The sequence below is a fragment of the Hippocampus bargibanti genome, linkage group LG12 (assembly GCF_051943395.1).
Source record: "Hippocampus bargibanti isolate YZ-2025 linkage group LG12, ASM5194339v1, whole genome shotgun sequence".
Classification (NCBI taxonomy): domain Eukaryota; kingdom Metazoa; phylum Chordata; class Actinopteri; order Syngnathiformes; family Syngnathidae; genus Hippocampus; species Hippocampus bargibanti.
The window spans coordinates 6,633,349-6,653,553 of NC_142745.1; the positions used below are offsets into that span (position 1 = coordinate 6,633,349).

Consider the following 20,205-nt stretch of genomic DNA (forward strand, 5'->3'; position numbering starts at 1 on the left):
GTTCACAAAACCCGGAATGACTCAAATAGCTAGAAAGCTAGCCAGCTAACTAATAGATAGCTAATAATAATAAAACATTTAATTTCTAAGCGTTTTTCAAAACTCTCAAGGACACTTTACAGCCACGGGCTAACTTTTTTTTGTAGCTAATAGACAATAATACATTTATTGTATTCAACCTTTAACATGAGTGGAAAAAAATCCTTAATTAAACCATGCGAGAATCTGTGAAGGCAGACTAAAAGTCGATATATTCAAGAGTTTTATTTGATGTTCAAATTCCCATTGACAACATTATTGGCATTGCAGTGATTTTGTTTCTACAAGAAGGAATAATACCACGGCGGAAAGATGGATATTTTGTTGTCACATAGGCTTCCATCCATCAGCCATTTGACTTGTCTACACACCGTAACACACAATCCATTAAAAATATTTAGTACTTGGCCGACCTGAGCTACAAGCAGATAAGTGAGAAGAGCAAAATGTGAGTGACGCATCATATTTTAGTCATTTGGTAGCATTGTTAGAAGAACACAAAAAGCGGTGAAAGGAGAAGTCCAATCAATGTTTTACTAGCAGAAGTGAGAAGCAGTTAAAAGTCGATACTGAAGGAGGCCATACAATCAACGTGTTCAACGGGGGCATTTTAACAAGGAAAAAGTGAAAAGAAATATATTTATATATTACCCTCACAGGAAAGGCATGTATTTAGTGGCAGATGTTGTCCAAAATCAGTCATCCCTCTACAATTAGATCATATCAAGGCAAGAAAGTGCAAAACAAACAAATGTTTCAGATTGGCTTGAGATGTAATATCCACCAATTCAAATATATACGTAATTTATATATATACAAGGATAAGTCGACATATAGTTCAAGACGATTACTTTTGACAGGCAATGGAAAGAGAACAGAAAAAAAGGCTAAAAGGCTTTCATTGGGATGCTGAGCTTAGCCAACATCACACATTACTAAGCATCAACCGCTCCAGTTTACGATCCCAATTGGTTTTTTTCAACATGGCGCCGTCATCCCGTTCAACAAGTTGATGGCTCACCGCGGAGTGCTCGTGGAGAGGAGAGGGATGGGCAGGAGGTGTGTTTGGGGGTACCGTTCTCCTCTTGTGTGCTCTTCGGACACCAAGTTTATCAGAATACTTTTGAATTCATGTGAGAGAGGGGAGACGGTACGTCCGTGAGTGGCTTCTTATTGCGTGAGGAGGATGAAATGAAGGAGGAAGACTTGCAGGGAAAGGCTGTTCCCTGGGAGCGAGGTGCAGGTGTGACATATCCGCCGAAAGCCAAGAGGAGATGTTCCAGGTCGTCCCTCAGCAGCAGCCACCTGCGCCGGGTGATTTCGGTCTGTCGTTCCGATCCAGTTTTATGGGCTCCGGGAAGTCGTTATACGGCTCCACTTCGCTCTCCTACCAATGAAAGAAATGAAATAAGTCAGCGGTCGTGGAAGTCGCAAAAGCACAAATACGCTCATCACTTTTACCGTATTTTCTGCACGATAAGGCGCACCTAAATGAAAAGATTTCTCAAAAGCTGATCATGCGCCTCATAATGTCTTATGTATAGAAAAGGTTTTTAAATGGCATTCGTTGAAGGTGCGCCGTATACTCCAGAAAATATGGTACCTGTGTTTCCAGAAAGGGTGAACTGAAATGCCACCTCATCCCTAAATTGAATTAAGTTGCACAATCCTCCAATTTGTATTCATCTCAGCGGGCGGCCATTGACCGAAAAGGACATCATAGTGCCTAAGAGTTCAGCTTGCAATTGTCACATGACCAGAAAACAGATGAACCACAATTGGCTGTGACCCAAAGATAGCAGAATGCAATGGAGACACAGCAAAACAAAACATTCTGGACTTTCCTTCGACTTTAAGGGGTGTGGCCTAGTGAGCCCCACCTGTTGGGTTGTTTGTTTTGTGTTCTGTATGAGTGTGGGCACTCCTTGGGAACACTTTTAATGAGGTGGACGGTCAGCACTTTTTTTTTCTCTCCCCATCTTGAGCAAGAGCAAACTTAAACCTTGCTTGCAAATCAAATTTTTGGCCAGCAATACAAGACGCTAAGAAAGACCCCCAAGAAAAAAAGACAACGAAATAATTAAACTATAATAAAAAAATACTTTTGATAATTTATTGAGATGACCCACTTCACTTGTTAGATTACCCATACTTTCTACATCTTTATTAACTGCCAGACAATGTGCAAAAATATGTCCACTCCAGTGCCAGGGTTTTTGTCATTTTCACTCAAATTGGAGGACCCACAAAAGATTGAGTTTCAGGACTACATAAACATTTCATTCAGCGTAAGTAACCTTACACTCTTTTTTTCCATCAGAAAAAAAGTACAAGCCGACCTTATTTGGTTCTAGACCAGTGGTCTCAAACTCGAGGCCCGGGGGCCAAAAGCGGCCCCAGAAATAATATTTTGCGGCCCGCCTTGATATGAAAGATTAATGTTAGTGCGGCCCGCATGATTGATATGAATGAAACTGTGTGTGTGTGTAGCTGAACGAGTAGGCAAGAGAAGCCATGTTTAGGACAGTTCATGTTCAATATTTTCTTTATGTTAAGAAAGTTAAAGGTTAAAGAACTGTGAATACGGATATTTGAAACTTTATTAAAATAATTAAGTTTTCCTGTGTTTTTTTTTCTGTTGTCTGTATCTGCCGTATGATCATTATAATTATTTTATTTATTACTGGTTAATTTATTTTTTATTCATTTTTCCATTTATTCATTTAATTCATTTTTTTGTGTATTAATAAAGATTTCGAGAACATTGGAATGTTTTATCTGTGATTCTTATGGAAATCCTGATACGGCCCAGACTCTGCCTCCAGCGGCCCCTGGGTAAATTGAGTTTGAGACCACTGTTCTAGGGGGAAAATCCCAGCCAGAGATCTGACCAGAACCAAAACCCGAACAAATTTAGGAATGACGCTCCACATCATGCTTTTCAATTCCTGGATAAATTCGGGAATGGCAGTGAATGAGTTAAAAAAGGTCCGACACGAACACTGATACCACATACTCAGTGTGACATAGACTATCGTACAGCCCAAGGAGTTAGAATAAGAGTCATGCCAGCCATTTAAAGTAAAAAAAAAAAAGGATGACAATCTCGTGAACCGCCTGCAAATTCTACTCAGATCAGACCGATGATGACATTTCAAGTGCAATGGATGAAATATGATGTACCGTGTCACAAACTCATTTTAAAATTGAAGCCACAGAGTTAGTAGGTCACTTTGAGTGAAATCAGTGTGTTCACCAGTCATATATTGACCATCTCTGATAAAAATAAAAGTACATACATACAAATAATCCAGGAATTGTGCCAGCCACCCACCTGTTTGAGGGCGTTGCGTGCGATAGTCTGGAAAGCCTGCTCAACGTTGATGGCTTCTTTGGCGCTGGTCTCAAAGTAGGGAATGTTATTCTTACTCTGGCACCAAGCCTGAGCCCTTTTGGTGGTTACCTGCGAGTCGACGAGAACAAGGCGGACATTCAGACGAGGGGAACGATTACAAGAAAAAAAGCGGTAAGAGCAGCTCAAAGCTTGGGCAAAACCTGTTCTGCTGTTAATCTTTAAGCCCCTTTCACACTGTGGTTACACATCCTTCCATTTTCGAAACGGTTTATCCCCATTGATGTGATTATACACCCCGGATTGGTCGCCAGTCTATCACAATCTAAAAACAACCGCTCTCACATCACACCACCTTTGCGTGTGAATTGAACCAATCAGAATACGCTGAAATCAGACAAGTAAACGACTCGAACAGCTGAGGTGGCAGTTTTGCCGCTTGTTTACTAGCATCGTGGTGGCTCCCAAGTCCAATATTTACTGTTAAAGTGGATTTTAAGGCTGTCGACTCATCAAGCGATGTTTCAACAGCTAATCTGAACAGTGGGAAGCATTTTACACTCAGCATCTGAGTGTCTCTTTGGAAATGCCGCCCTTTGTGCTGCTTTCTCACACTGTAAAACCCAACAAGTTGAAAGTACTCAATTTTTTTATGGCAACTGATTACGTCAAAATTTTTGAGTACAGTTTACTCAAAAGTTTTGAGTAACCTGTAACCTGTTTTGAGTAACCTGTATAGGTTACTCAAAACTTTTGAGTAAACTGTACTCAAAAATGTTGACGTAATCAGTTGCCATAAAAAAGTTGAGTACTTTCAACTTGTTGGGTTTTACAGTGGCATACTCTGGTGCGATGCCGCAAGTTGGGTCACAAAAAGGGCTGGAAATGGTGCCACCGCAATTTAGGGTCGATTTCCATCGGAAGTTAACTCATTCGCTGCCAGACGATGCGGAAAAATGTGTCCACTCCAGTGCCAAGGTTTTTGTCATTGTTACTCGAATTCCAGGACCAACAGAATATTGAGTTTTAGGACAACATAAACATTCAATTCAGCATAAGAAACCTTAGACTCTCTTTCATCAGAAAAAAAAAACAGTTAATTCCTAAATTATATGGATCTGGAGTTATATGAGCTTGAAATGAGGGCGGCTATCCAAAATTCAATGCAATACATACATATTGGTTTATAGAGCGCTTTAACAACAGCTGAAACGGAAAGCGCTAACATGGAAAAAGGGAAATGCTGCCCTCTTGTGGAAGTGAAAAAAAAACATTGCTAAAGGTTTGGCCAGTGCTTTATCGGCACCCAAACAAGAAAAAACAAAACCTGAACAAATTTGGGAATGGAGCTCTGTCATATTTTCAATTCCAGAATAAATTTATGAATGGCAGTGAATGAGTTAAGATGAAGTGCAAAATACTAATTTAAAGACAATCTAGTTGATTGTATGTTGTTGTTTATTATTTTACTTTATATCAAAATATTTTGTTAAGCACTTTGTTACAGCTTCAGTTGTTGTGACAGCGCTCTATAAATCACTATTTATCGTATTGTATTGCCATAACTTTCAGAAAAATGTTTCAAATGTTAAAAATTTGGAACCCGTCGTATAACCTATATTTTAGACCAACAATGAGCTAGTTGCCCATCATCCCAGATGCCTGCCGACCTGTCTGTTCTCCAAGTCGATCTTATTGCCGAGCACCACAAATGGGAAGTTCTCAGGGTCTCTGGGGCTGGCCTGGATCAGGAACTCATCCCTCCAGCTGTCCAGAGTTTTGAAGGTATTGGGTGCGGTCACGTCAAACACCAACACGCAGCAGTCTGCTCCGCGGTAGAATGCCACCCCCAACGACTGGAACCTCTCCTGACCTGCCGTGTCCCAGATCTGAAGAAGCAAATGGAGACCAACAACTCAATAAACCGTGACTTGCACTGTTAGCTGCAAGGGGATGAGATGACGAAGTAACAACAAACCTGCATGGTAACGAGCCGGTCATCCACCATCACCTCCTTGGTCAGAAAGTCGGCGCCTATTGTTGCTTTATACTGGTTACTGAATTTTTTGTTCACATACTGGTTCATGAGAGACGTCTTTCCAACCCTGGTGGGACACAATAGACAAGCACGATAGTGCGAGGTGCTCGATTGGGGTCAAATCAAAATGTGCCACGCAGACAAGAATTCTTCCTTAAAAACAATGAAGGATGTCATTAAAGCTAAATGTGCTTCGACAAGGCTTTCAAAACAACACACATTAGGATTTTTGCGCTATTCGCAATCGTGTCATTTGCCCGTACAAGCTTTAAAGTCGCTGCGGGTAAGGGAGTGTTTTATCAACTGGCAAAAAATAGACACAATATCGGATTTCTGTCACATTTATGTTTATGTTTTTTTGGGTGGGTGTTTCCCCATCCCCTTCAACACATGCCTGCTAATGATTTTTGCCAACATTAGAAGGGCTATGTTGAGCCGCTTTGACCGGCTCTACCTGTGGTCATCTCATGTCATTATTGAACGCATCCATATAAGGATTCGACGTGACAACAATGAAAAAAAAAAAAGTACAACTAACCCGGAATCTCCGAGGATGATGACTTTCAAGAGAACTTTCTTCCTGGAGGTCATTCTTCAAAGAGCTAAATGACAAAAGAAGAACAAGGTTTGCCATGATCTCTGGGGGTAGGGGGAAATCATGTTAACAGAACACATTTTGGATGTTTAACTCAAAGGCAGTGGAACAAAAGAAAACAGAGAGAGAGAGAGACAGAGACACAGATAGAGAGAGACAGAAAGAGAGAGACGGCCAGAGAGTGAGAGAAAACGAGAGAGAGAGAGAGACAGACAAGAGATAGAGAGATTCAAAGAGATTCAAAGAGAGAGAAAGACAGACAAGAGATAAATAGAGATTCAGAGAGAGAGAGAAACACACAGAGAGGGAGAGAAACACAGTAAGAGAGAGAGACACACACACACACACACACATCAAGAGAGGCACACAGAGGGGCAGAGAGTGAGAGAAACAGAGAGAGAGAGAGAGAGAGAGAGAGAGAGAGAGAGAGAGAGAGAGAGAGAGAGAGAGAGAGAGAGAGAGAGAGAGAGAGAGAGAGAGAGAGAGAGAGAGAGAGAAACGCACAGAGAGAGACAGAGACAGGGGAGAGAGAGATTCTAAACGAGAGAGATAGAGAAAGACACAAAGAGAGAGATTCAGAGAGAGACAGACAGAGATTCAGAGAGAATGAGACAGACAGAGATTGAGAGAGAAAGAGACAGACAGAGATTGAGAGAGAGAGGGAGAGGGAGAGGGAGAGGGAGAGAGAGAGAGAGAGAGAGAGAGAGAGAGAGAGAGAGAGAGAGAGAGAGAGAGAGAGAGAGAGAGAGAGAGAGAGAGAGAGAGAGAGAGAGAGAGAGAGAGAGAGAGAGAGAGACCTGGACCAATCAGCTGAGAAAAACAGTCATGTGCTTTGTAAGTCGTGGGACAAATCACGAGGAAAACATCCCTCCTCCTCTTCTCCCCAAGTCAAGTCACACTTGACTAGAAGTACTTCATGTCAGAATTATGTCCACTGATTGAAACAACAACAATTTGTGGGAGGAGAAAGAAAGAACCAGCGGTAAAACTAACAGAAAAGTTGTCCCGTAATACTTGTGTCGGAAATGGCCGTTACGTATGAGGCAAGATGTAATTTACCTCATTTTTGTCCTTGTTTAAATACCAACAGAACAGCGTAAAATTGAGTCTGACAAAAGACTGAAATTTAACATCTTTAGTCTCTCAATGCGATTGCAGCATTCACTTCACATTCCTTGCCGTCAGTTAATCTCTAGTCCAACACAAGCGTATTGACTCTGCCGGAAAAGTAATCAATTCAAATATCAGTTTTTTTTTTGTCAGATGGCGTTTGTTGTCCTTTGTCTGGGCCCGATGTGGACTGTTCGCAGCGTTTTGGCCGTGACATTTGTCAAATTTGATGAAGATCGTTTTTGTTCAATGGAGATCATGTTGGACGGTCTGCGTTGGAGCGTCTGGATAGATTGATGATGAAGCGTCAGAGCGGATGTTTATTTGGAAATCAATGGAGCGTCTGCGCTTGAATTGTTACAGGAGAATTGATACCGATCTCGGCGTTTGTCAACGGAGGCTACAGTTTGCTTATTTTCATAGCTAGCTTGTAACGCATGTGTGTGATGTCATACATTATGATCGGGAAGTGTCTGAAAGGAGCGAAAGGAGATTTTGATTTTCTGCCTTTTCATCTGTGACAACTTCTAACGGCAAAGGAACAGTTTTTCCAATTGTATCTGTATTCTATATCTGTATGTATCTGTATGTACTTCCAATTGTATCGTAGGAAGTTCGATAGTGTGTTCGGTTGTATTTTACATTTAACATCCTAAAGTGCTTTGTTACGGCCACTACACAGATGTATTCTATTGGAAACTTTTTTGTTCTTTTGACTTCAAGATGGCGCCGCGAGAGTGGCTGCCTTTCCAGCAGCTTCTGTATTTTGTTTCTTGACTTGTTTCTTTCTTTTTATAACTTTGGTGCTGTGAAATGTAAATGTCTCCATTGAGAGACTAATAAAGGTAAATCCAATCCATTCCAAATTCCCATTTCTATTCTTATTTTGAAATTGATCTCGGCAATATATCTGCACAATGCCTTAAGAGGTTCTTTTTATTCCTTTCACTTCAGTGTGAAAATCATTGAAAATGAGTAGAGAACTATATACTTCCTTATTTTGGTTCTTCTACTACAATTAAGTCACTCAACAAGTGGCTGAAGTAGTTATTTTTCACCAGGGATAAAGGATATATGCCTACGAGCACTATTAGGGCCTGTCAGATAAACCAGTCAACCGATATAAGTGGCTGATATTAGCGCCGTGAAAATCAGCAGACCTCAGATTTTGTTTTTCTTTTCCACATGAATACACCACAACACAAAGTGGTGGTTGTTTCAAAATATTCTATGAATACAGCTGAGTCAAGATAAATACCCATAAACTAAGTAAAGTTGAGTCAAATGTTCTGCTTGCAATTTATATCTTTACTGTTGTTTTAAGGGACCATAAAAAAATTAATCATTTTTTTTAATTGTCAATATTACAATATAACTCTCCCAAATGTTAGCATTCCTCTGAAAAAAAAATCAGTATCTGTCTAAATGTGTTGCTTTAAGATACGCATTTAGCTACACATTCATTCAGACATTATTGTCTTCAAATATCAGTTTGTTTTATAAAAAAACATTTTCAATGATAAAATCCGCTTGAAAAAATGTTCGGTCACGTAGCTCACAGCTCAGGGTAGTTTCAACCCTTTATCCCATTTAAACATGTTAAATTGTATGATGTATATTCTATTCATATCATAAGGGAAACTGGATTTGCAGGATGCATTCATGTTGATTAATGTTCAGTAACCCTCCTCCCTTCCCATGTGACATAGTTGTTAAAAAAATGAGTGTTTGACTTTGGTTTGTTATCTATGGTAGCTTAGAGAGCAAAGGGGGCAAATGTTAGACAACCATGTCGGTAACTGGGAGAAATATTTCAATTTGCTTGAGCTCATGCTGGAGCAAGAGCTCATGCTCACTGTGTAATTTGTACACCAGCATGTGATCCTCAAACCCACGAAATATCTATGCTACTCCATCGTATAACGAAAAAAATATCAACCACGGCAGATGGAAATCATTTCTGGATTCAAATAGCTAAAATCAGAAATCTGCAGTCAAATCCAAATAAGGCACAACACACCACGTGAGCTTCTTGCTCTGTAAATTGAGTCTAAGCATTGAAATGACAGGGCTGTGCCTCTATGGATCAAAACATGATCGTCGCCAGGTGTTGTCCTTCAGGTTGGTAAATTATTGTGTAACTTGGAGTGAGCGGCGTGTATCGACGTGAACCCCGTGAGTCACGGCTGAGCACAAATCTGACAAGCACAGGAAAAAAGTCTTCCTGGCAACAGTATCGAGGCCGTTTCCAAGATTTGGGTTTAAAATGCGTTAAATCACATCAGAAGGAACGAGCTCGTGACTCGTTTTTTTTTTCGTGGACGCATCCGTCATATTCTGTGTAATATCTCGAAGAATGCTCGATTTAATCCTGTCGTCTTTCTTGATCAAGTGGGGCCCAGAGGCGGTCTTGTTTTTCACAAACAGGTCCCTATTCGGATTAGTCGCAACAGAGTAACTATTCTTTCTTTTAACTCAACATTTCACAATCGAAAAATGACCATACTTACTTTTCGTTTGTTACGTGGAATTTGTCCTCTTACCGGCGGTATGTGCTGGCTAGGCTAACAAGCTAGCTATTGTTGATCACTGACAGCTAACTGGGCCCTACGTCAGCGACCTCACCGGCACCAAAATCTTTGCCAAACTCGATGTTGTTGTTGTGACAGAATTAACTTCTTTTGGAAAGAAAAAAAAAAAACAAAATTTATCAGAAACGAAACCGGTAACTAATCCTCACTAAGCAAATTTGGCACTTCGTCGGAGGGCTAGCCGACGAACAAGCTAAATATATGCTCCCCTCTTGAATCTTCGCTTCCCCTTTCACTTCCTCCTCCTCCTCCAAAACCCCGCCCACTGTGACGTCACGGCGAGTGACGTGTGCTCATTTCGACAGACGGGCGGATAGACGGACGGACGGACGGATGGATGGATGGACGGATCGATGGATGGACGGATAGATGGACGGACGGACGGATGGACGGTCGGGTAGATAGATAGATAGATAGATAGATAGATAGATAGATAGATAGATAGATAGATAGATAGATAGATAGATAGATAGATAGATAGTAAGGGAAACATAAAAACAGTGAATATGATAGGTATCTATTTAAAAAAAATAACGAAATAAAAATGACGTCAGAATTCCAGCGCTGTCTCGAATAGGGTGCATCGCAATGGACAGTAGGATGTTTGCATCAGATCAGGACCGCGTGACTGGACTTGATATTGCCTCCTTACCACCACTTGGCGGCAGTGTCCACTTGCTTATCTTACCTGCACAGTACCGGTCCTTTATTTTCGATACATTTGGAGCGCTCTGACGGTTTTCTGTGACAATAAGAAAAGTTTTTTTCTCAAGGTTTCAAAGAAAATGTTACTGCAAAGCGATGAGTCTTTGATGACAGCTTAAAAAACTGACTCGTTTTTGTCTGTAATTAACCTGGTGGGAAAAAAAATTACATGACGCAAAACAATCAGATCTGCCACTTCAAATCAGAGTACAGTGAAACCTCAACTTACAAACACCTTAACTTACAAACTTTTCGTCTTACAAACGTCAAATTTATGAAAATTAAACCTTATAAAAAGCACTATTTTCATAATACACACCCACCACGGCTGCCGGAGTGATCTTCGGCGGAAGCACACGACCGAACAGCACCTGAGATTACCAACAGTCCTTATGGAAGGTGACTCTCCCATCAACGACCATCAAAAAGGCAAATAAAACTTTATTTTACAGCACAGTTTATTTCTTTAATTACAGTCCTCATGTAATGCGCCTCTCTTTCCAAACAGCAATTCCCTTTGACCTTCGACCTCCAACGCCATTCCATCAAGCCATAAATGACCATCACAAATGTAAATAAAGTGACTTTATGATACAATGCAGTGTATTTCTTTCATTACAATACAATAGCACATTTATTATACATAGAATAAGGTATGCTGTGTGTAGTTTTAAGGCTTATTTAGTTGAAAAGTATATTTTATGGAAACTCAGGAACGGGTTATTCCCATTTTAATGGTTTCCTATGGGAAATGTTTTTTTGAGATACACACTTTTCGCCTTTCACGCTCTGTTTGGGAACCAATTAAGTTCGTAAGTTGAGGTTTCACTGTACCTCAATCAAATATAAAATATGATAGTCTCGAAATTGTTCATGTGTTAAGGACGATTTTTGTACCACAGGACTGGTACTTTTTCTTCAGCTGAATGTCCATTTGTCACTACTGTTTGTACACCTTGTTTGCGGGTGTGCAGAGTTCTTTGTAACAGTTTCCACTTGGTGTTTTGGGGAAAAATTCCTACTTACGTCACCTATTCAAGATCGTCTTTATGACCACCTGGAATTCCATTTGTCAACAAAAAAACAAAAGAAGGTGAGTGAGAAGATACCCACAAACATGAGGCTAATAAAGCCAAATTCTTGAAGCATCTGCTGCATTTCTTCATCTTCAATATAGATGAGCAAAACTAAGACACCGTTCAAGAAAGGCAGCAATGAAAAGAAGTAACTTTCAACTGTGCCCTGACCAATCAGATTTTTTTTCCAGGCCTAAAATGATTTTTATATTTGCCGGTAGAAAATTCTGGTAACCGATAAATCGAAGAACATGTAAATTGACTAAAACAACATATACAGCCCCTTTAAGGCTCACAACAATAACAATATAAAATACAGGCAGAACATTTAACCTTTTTAAAATAATGTATCCTTTAGTACTTGTTAAACTTGAGCACAGAGAGAAAAAGCATCAAAAGTAAGCGTATATGATGGTGAAGCAACGTTTAAAAGACGTTAACTGCCCCTTTTGATAAGTATCATATATTCCTGTGTATAAGGTGCACCCAAAAGCCTTGATTTTCTTTAAAAGATGAACCTGCGCCTTATTCGCAGGTGCGCCTTATATATGAAGTAATATTCAGCCACGACAGGTCTTGCAACTACTGTCAGCAGCCACCGACTCCATTTCCGCCTTGTAGAAGAAGTCGTGCTTAACCCACGCCTCTACTGTCGCGCCTTATAATGTGGTATGCCTTATATATGGAAATTTTCTATATATTTATATATTATATTTGGAAAACTTTTGTCATTCACTGAAGGTGCGCCTTACACTCCGGTGTACCTTGTACAGTGAGACCTCAACTTACAAACACCTTATCTTACAAACTTTTCGTCTTACAAATGTTAAATTTATGAAAATTAAACCTTATAATAAGTACTATTTTCATAATACACACCCACCACGGCTGGCGGAGTGATCTTCGGCGGAAGCACACGACCGAACAGCACCAGACGTTAAGTTACCAACAGTCCTTATGGAAGGTGACTCTCCTTCCATAAGCCATCAACAACCATCAAAAAGATAAATAAAACTTTATTTTACAGCAGTTTATTTCTTTAATTACGGTCCTCATGTAATGCACCTCTCTTTCCAAACAGCAATTCCCTTTGACCTTCGACCTCCAACGCCATTCCATCAAGCCATAAATGACCATCACAAATGTAAATAAAGTGACTTTATGATACAATGCAGTGTATTTCTTTCATTACAATACAATAGCACATTTATTATACATAGAATAAGGTATGTCTGTGTAAGCTCTCAGTCGTACAGGAGTGGTCCATCGATGAGAAGGTTTCTTCAGCCGTCATCTGTACAAATGTGAATAGGTATGTTCTGTGTAGTTTTAAGGTTTATTTAGGTGAAAAGTATATTTTATGGAAACCCGGGAACGGATTATTCCCATTTTAATGGTTTCCTATGGGATTTTTTTTTTGAGATACACACTTTTCGCCTTACACACTCTGTCTGGGAACCAATTAAGTTCGTAAGTTGAGGTCTCACTGTATATGGAAAAAGCCTTATACTCCAGGGCGCCTTATACACCGGAAAATGCAGCAGATGTGTGGTCTACTTAAAAACGTATGTGGATTCAGATGATTTTATGAAAGGCAACCACTTTACAAAATATAATTGAGTAAATGTGACGATTTTTACAATTAGATTTAAATAATGTAAAATGTATCAGGATCCTGATGTTTGTTTTTTGTGCAAGTTCTTAAAATAAAAAAAAGAGTACATTCAATTACAAAAGAAGTTGGGATACTGGTGCATGAGTGTGTAGGGGGAGGGGGAGCATGTTTATCAGGGGGTGGGTGTATTCGTGTATCAGGCAGCAAAAAAGGGCTGCAGAACGGTCTCGCGATCTGAGCCAAAGGGTGACAGCAGGAGAAAGAGGATGACCAAAACGGAGATGCACTCAGCAGTAAAAGATCCAAAGTGAGATGACAAAAACTGTTTAGAGCAAACGGGACACCGGAGGACAACAATAGAACCATTTCAAATCAAAGAATCATCCAGGAAACACTACATCAAGAGCCACTTCCTGAAATGTGACAAGAGTGCGTGAGATCAATAGCAACAGGACAAAAACCTCCAAGTTGGACAATCACCCGTCGACCTCCAGAAGCAACATCGCCGTTCGCTCATAACTCCTCTTGGTTCACTAGGAATGCTTGCACTCTTGTCAATATACGCGGGAGCGTTACTCTCCCGTGGTGCATCTTCAGAATGCACTCAACCTCCCTGCAGGGACAATCTAGCGGCGGCATCCATCCCATCTGATACTGGAATGGGGACGGGCGCGTGTGAGGGTCAACGAGTCTGCCGAAAGGGAGTCTCGCTTCAGGCCATCTCCGATGCACCTTGGAACAAGCCGGACTTTTTTCCGGTTCAGCCGCAGGTGAGTGAGTGATAGCTTCTTTTTGCATTGAGGTCAGACTTGGAGTTCTTGGATTTGGAGTATGAGACTAGATGATTCTTTTTGTTTAACAAAACAGAAGGCCCGCGAAATGTAATGGAACAAAGATAAAAATTCGTTTGGCTTCATAAATGTCCTCCTTTTATGCTTTCCATTGAGTTCAGGCGACAACAGGTGCATGTGGGACGACGCGGTTGATGCAAGTGTAAGAGATGAGCCTGAGAGTGTCGTAAAACACTCGTTGGGTGTGTTTTGAATACTGACACATTAACCATGACAACATAATGACTGACATATATAAAAATACTTTGTCTTTACAGGACAAAGGTGTGAAAGAACGACTGGTTCAGCTGCAGCGCTGCATGCAGGAAACAGGGGGAGCTTGGATTGGACAGGAAAGCAACTCTCTGGGGGCCATCTTGGCGCTAATGGCAGCCGTGCTGACAGAGTGTGACCTCCATTGTCACAGCCGAGCCCTTGGGGCCATGGCTAAACGACTGGGTTAGCGCTGTCATGTCTTTTTTTATGATGATACTAGTGCAGCGTGTTCTATCAGAGACAAATTCCTCGTGTGTCCGACATACTTGGCCAATAAAAATGATTCTGATTCTGATAACCAAATGTGTTTTTGCCTCGACAGAGGCTGCAGCCGTGGGAAGAGAGAAGGAGAAAGACCTGCTTCTTTTCCTGAAGAGCATTACGCATCAACCTCCGACAGGTGACAACCTAACTCATTCACTGCCATTCACGAATTTATTCGGGAATTGAAAATATGACATAGAGCAGGGGTGTCAAAGTCATTTTTTGCCGCGGGCCACATTGTAGTTATGGTTTCCTCTCGAGGGCCGTTATGAATTTGGGGAATCCATTAGAATGTTTAAATCCCTTCAAATATTACATATAGAGCACACAGCAAATTAATGAATAACTCACTTTCAAATCTGAAGTCAAGAATAATGACTTTTATTGTGGTTGACATCCAAAAATATGAAATTTTGGCTCAGATTTTAGCAATCATCATGGAATTTAACAAGTTTGATTTGCTTTCGCGGGCCGAAAAAAATGATGTGGCGGGCCGGATTTGGCCCGCGGGCCTTGACTTTGACACCTGTGACGTAGAGCGTACTTCACGAATGTTTTCGGGTTTAGTTTTTTTCTTGTTTGGGTGCTGATAAAGCGCGGGCCATGGACTCAGATGTTTTTTCTTTCCACAAGGGGGCAGTATTTACCCTTTTTTCCACGTTATGGCTTTTTCCAGCTTCATCTGTTGTTAAAGCGCTATATAAACCAAAATGTATGTATTACATTGTATTTTGGACAGCACCCCCCATTCAACTTCAGATAACTCCAGACCCATATAATTTAGGAATTAACTCTTTTGTTCTGATGAAAGAAGAGAGTCTAAGGTTTCATACGCTGCATTGCATGTTTATGTCGTCCGAAAACTCAATCTTCTGTGGGTCCTGGAATTCGAGTGGACACATTTTTGCACATCGGCTGGCAGTGAATGAGTTAAAAGCACAAGTGACAGCTGAGAAATGCAAATACTGTGGTGGTTCTTACGGTGACGGTGATAGTTTGACAAAGTCGTGGAATAAAATGGAACTGTGCTTCTCAGTCGCGCCTTTGGAAAGGTTGCATCCTCAGGACTGTGCAGAGATTTACAGACTGGGGATCAAAGAGAACGGTATCTACACCATTCAACCTGACCCGCGCAGACCAGTACTGGAGGTATTTCACATCTACCACCCTCGTTAAACACGCATGCGGACCCCCCGCCGTACCCATGCTTCTTTTAGACCCGGGCTTTGCAATATCAAAGTCTTTGTTTTGGCTCAGGCTAAATGTGACATGGTGACGACGGGAGGCGGGTGGACGGTGATCCAGAATCGTCAGGACGGCTCAGTAGATTTCAACAGGACATGGCAGGAATACCGGGAAGGCTTTGGCAATCCGCAAGGGGAGCACTGGCTGGGCAACGCGGCACTGCACGCAGTCACGTCTACCGGCCTACACCAGCTTCGTATAGAGCTGGAAGACTGGCATCAGCAGAGGCGCCACGCTACCTACAATAACTTTAAAGTAGCCGCAGAGGCCCAGAGGTGCGACACAACATATTTTTTTTTCTAAAAACAAACAAAGTTAGATAACTGATAGCGGTATTTGCAGTTCGACAACTTACAATCAAATCAATTAAAGATCACACATGGGGTGCCCCAGGGGTATGTGCTCGGCCCCAAACTATTCATATTGTATATAAATGATATCTGCTGCAACTCAAAATGACTTGTATCGGATTAGAATTAGCCTTTAATAATACTACTACTACTACTACTACTACTACTAATAATAATAATAATAATAATAATAATAATAATAATAATGATGATAATAACTATAATAATACATTTCATTTATAAGTGCCTTTCAAAACTCTCAAGGTCACAGCATGTGACTGACACAACCACAATAAGATACTTCAAATTGTGAAAAGAATGCCTCGGACATCTGACTACAATGTTCTTTGCTGCCTCCAGGTACCGCCTAACATCCCGTGAGTATTCTGGCGATGCTGGCAACGCATTAAGCTACAGCAAACGTTACAACCACGACGGCAGATTTTTCAGCACCACTGACAGAGATCACGACCGCTACGTTGCCGGACACTGTGGTCACTACTACGGTGCGGGCTGGTGGTTTGATGCCTGCCTGGCCGCCAACCTGAACGGGCACTACTACTGGGGCCGCTACAGAGGTGTGACGAACGGTATCTACTGGGGGACGTGGTACATCCTGACTGACGGGCGAACTGGCGAACGGTACTCCTTCAAGAGCGTTGAGATGAAGATGAGACCACGGAATTTTGTCGGTTCATCGGAAAGTTAGGGTAGGGGGTAGTTACGTTCAAAATGAGCTGCATAAAAATTGCATTGACAATGTTTGCTTAATGTATTTTAACCCTTTCAGGGACAGCGGTCACTGCAGTGATCATACATCATTATGATATCGGGTTGCCGGTTATCATTACAGTGAGACCTCAACTTACGAACTTAATTGGTTCCCAGAAAGAGTGTGTAAGGCGAAAAGTGTGTATCTCAAAAAAAAAATTCCCATAGGAAACCATTAAAATGCGAATAATCCGTTCCCGGGTTTCTATAAAATATACTTTTCAACTAAATAAGCCTTAAAACTACACACAACATACCTTATTCTATGTATAATAAATGTACTATTGTATTGTCATGAAAGAAATATATAATATAGAGTATATAATAAATATATTTTATCATAAAGTCACTTTATTTACATTTGTGATGGTCATTTATGGCTTGATGGAATGGCGTTGGAGGTCGACGGTCAAAGGGAATTGCTGTTTGGAAAGAGAGGGGCATTACATGAGGACTGTAATTAAAGAAATAAACTGTGCTGTAAAATAACGTTTTATTTACCTTTTTGATGGTCGTTGATGGCTTATGGAAGGAGAGTCACCTTCCATAGGGACTGTTGGCAACTTAACCTCTGGTGCTGTTCGGTCGTGTGCTTCCGCCGAAGATCACTCCGCCAGCCGTGGTGGGTGTGTATTATGAAAATAGTGCTTATTATAAGGTTTAATTTTCATAAATTTGACGTTTGTAAGACGAAAAGTTTGTAAGTTAAGGTGTTTGTAAGTTGAGGTCTCAATGTATTGACGAATGAAAAGGTTTAAGTTTTGGTTGAAGAAAACCAAATCTAAAGTATATAGTATACGTACTTTTCTATTTGAAAAAAAAAAAAACACTTTTATGACTTGTCACAGAAATAAATGAATGATATTTTGGATAGTTGAAATAAATTCCAGAATGTAATTTCAAAATAGCACACTGTGATACTGTAATTGAATTAGCATTGCTATTGATATTGAACACATGCACCACCACACTTCCAAGAGAATAAAGACAATCTTCTCTATTTATTTTGACTTTGCTTCCCTTAAGGATTTATTTATTTAGTCATTCATTTATTTGTATGTTTATTTATTTGTTGGTGAAAGCTCAAAATAACTGTGGTAAAAGGTTTTGAAATGTTAACATCATAAAAACCTGCCATTTACACAGGGGGGGGGGTGTAGACTTTTTATATATCCACCGTTGCTGCAGGCCGTACTAAACTACACCTGCTTTGGCATTAAGTGAGTGTTTCCCTTGCTGGCTGGTCCTCATACAAATCTTTGAGGCGTGTGTGTGTAAATGTGAGTGTGTGTGTGCGAGCGTAAGTACATGTGCATATAGTCAGTGAGAGTGTGAATGGCTGTGCCAATTTTAGCAAGGTTCACAATGAAATGTCTGTCCCTTCATCCGGACGGGAGTCTATTGTTAACAACCAAGCTGGCTCAGCGGCCTTTGATTGAAGCACAAAGACACATACGCACACGCACGCACACACACACACACACATATATATATATATATAAAACATACCTCTCAACAGACCCGATGTCAGAGATAGTGATACAACATGAGTAAATTTTCTGTCCGTGCTTGTCAATTATTGAACTCAAATTAGAATTTTGGAACTTTATAGAGTGGTGTTTTTTTTCCATTGGCATTCATCAATCAGATTGTTTTCATCTGTGTTTATACTAAGTGTCCTTGGGTGATTTCAAAGGCGCTTGTAAATTAAATGTATTATTATTATTATTATTATTATTATTATTTATTATTATTATTATTATTATTATTATTATTATTATTGAAGGTCACAGGTGAAATTGAGACGTTTATAGCTGATTTTAGGAGAATGGGTCTCGACTGTTAGCCATTTAATCACAAGGTACATCGAGCCAAACAGCCATTCATGTTCACACCTACATACCGGTCATTTCTTTATTTAAATGGACATTCATGCACCAGCAGAAAGGATTTTGACATTACAATCTCAATTTGGTTTAACCTAATCGTAAAAACAGAAAAACAATCAACATAAGAAGTCAATGTAAAAAAATTACAACACCATTCCATCCAGTATCTTAATTCTTTGAGTTCGCTCTTGGTTGCTACTGAACCAAACAGCACCAGAGAGGAGGGGTGGATTTTCTGCCCCCTGGTGGCCAAAGAGCATAATGGAGAATTGCTCTGATGTGAAACCGCAATGGATCAGTCATTTTTTTGACAAACTTATACTTTTATAGATCTAGATCCAGTTTAATTTAGGGTGCTTTCGACCGTTAGCTCAGATCAGTATAAAAAGTACTCATAATGCCGCTACTCACAAGCAGCAGTCAATCAAAAACCGCTGCATCTTTTCCATGTCATCAATGATGTGCTGATAAAGGTGTCGATCATATCTGATTCAGCTTGTGGGGCGTTTTTCCTCTCTAATTGCTTACTAATGCTTTTTTTTTTAAATCCACCCCGCACCTTTTTATTAGGTATCCGTTATTCTGTGTTGTCGTTAGATATCAATCAGTCGTCCTATCATCTCCTCTTATCCTTTCTGTATCCATCAGTCTTTTTGACAAGGGAGGAACAGCAGCCTCGAGTTGTGTCACCACAGTATCCTGGTACGGTGTCTGGAGTGGGGTGATAGTGTTACCGTTATGAGCTGTGAGGGGTACCGCCGTGCTAAGTTTGCCCCAGAGCCGGAAGCCCAAGCTGGGCAGCGGTTAGCTTGCACATCTCTCTGAGAAGCTCTGAGCTCCCATAAGGGAAGTCCCCCCTCGTGGCTTGTGTCATTCTTTAATGCCCCCATTAACTGAAACAGATATCAGAAAGAAAACAGAGACCTTCCGCATCTCCATACGTACTATTTTTGGCCTACTGATAAAATAACTGACAGGGAGTGACCTCCGTGCCCAATATTTGTCAGAATGATCGTTTTAAATTGTCATTCAAAGCAATAACATCTTTGAATCAGTAGTCTGCAAAAAAAGTGCATTTAATATACATAATAATAATATTAAAAAAAAAACCTCTGCGGTGACCTTAACAAATCACTTCAAAATATTTTTTTTTATTTCCCATGCAAATTATCTTCATAGATGTAAATATATCCTATTATTACTTCATTTCACAAATTTATGACTTATCGAATGATCTCAGTGCTATATACAGGGATTTATCGATAACAAATGCAACTAAATATCATGCTGGAAGTCGGACCTCACAACACATTTGTGTCCTTTTTATGCCGTCAACTTTCATGAGTTTCAAATAGCAGTGTGACCGTGCAATCATCAATAATAATAAGTATTATGACAGATGAAAACATTCTCCATCTTTACATATCATTTCTTGGAGGCCCTCACTCATCAGGACAGG

At 40.4% G+C, this 20,205-nt stretch overlaps 2 protein-coding genes across 2 annotated transcripts; one reads left to right on the forward strand and one right to left on the reverse strand.

Annotated features, from left to right (window-relative positions):
* Positions 1-245: 245 nt before the first annotated feature.
* Positions 246-9,968, reverse strand: LOC148890206 (ras-related protein rab7-like). The gene is made up of 6 exons (XM_089010509.1): positions 9,645-9,968; positions 5,968-6,031; positions 5,370-5,496; positions 5,062-5,280; positions 3,374-3,502; positions 246-1,426 (listed from the first exon to the last, which is right to left on the reverse strand). Exons 2-6 carry the CDS (start codon positions 6,018-6,020, stop codon positions 1,331-1,333), a joined length of 624 nt encoding a protein of 207 aa, XP_088866635.1. The 5' UTR covers positions 6,021-6,031; positions 9,645-9,968; the 3' UTR covers positions 246-1,330.
* Positions 9,969-13,373: 3,405 nt separating this feature from the next.
* LOC148890207 (fibroleukin) lies at positions 13,374-17,836 on the forward strand. Its single transcript, XM_089010503.1, has 6 exons — positions 13,374-13,891; positions 14,230-14,410; positions 14,550-14,627; positions 15,528-15,640; positions 15,749-16,011; positions 16,447-17,836. The coding sequence occupies exons 1-6, from the start codon at positions 13,661-13,663 to the stop codon at positions 16,793-16,795; spliced, it is 1,215 nt and encodes a 404-aa protein (XP_088866629.1). The 5' UTR covers positions 13,374-13,660; the 3' UTR covers positions 16,796-17,836.
* The last annotated feature ends 2,369 nt before the right edge of the window (positions 17,837-20,205 follow it).

Excerpts from the sequence above, each read along its gene's own strand:
- LOC148890206 (XM_089010509.1), bottom strand. The coding sequence starts at position 6,020 with ATGACCTCCAGGAAGAAAGTTCTCTTGAAAGTCATCATCCTCGGAGAT. Across the intron at positions 5,497-5,967 it reads ATCATCCTCGGAGATTCCGG|GGTTGGAAAGACGTCTCTCA; the intron begins GTTAGTTGTACT and ends GTGTCCCACCAG. Across the intron at positions 3,503-5,061 it reads TCGACTTGGAGAACAGACAG|GTAACCACCAAAAGGGCTCA; the intron begins GTCGGCAGGCAT and ends GTCGACTCGCAG.
- LOC148890207 (XM_089010503.1), top strand. The coding sequence starts at position 13,661 with ATGCTTGCACTCTTGTCAATATACGCGGGAGCGTTACTCTCCCGTGGT. Across the intron at positions 14,628-15,527 it reads TACGCATCAACCTCCGACAG|TCGCGCCTTTGGAAAGGTTG; the intron begins GTGACAACCTAA and ends TGTGCTTCTCAG. Across the intron at positions 16,012-16,446 it reads GTAGCCGCAGAGGCCCAGAG|GTACCGCCTAACATCCCGTG; the intron begins GTGCGACACAAC and ends TGCTGCCTCCAG.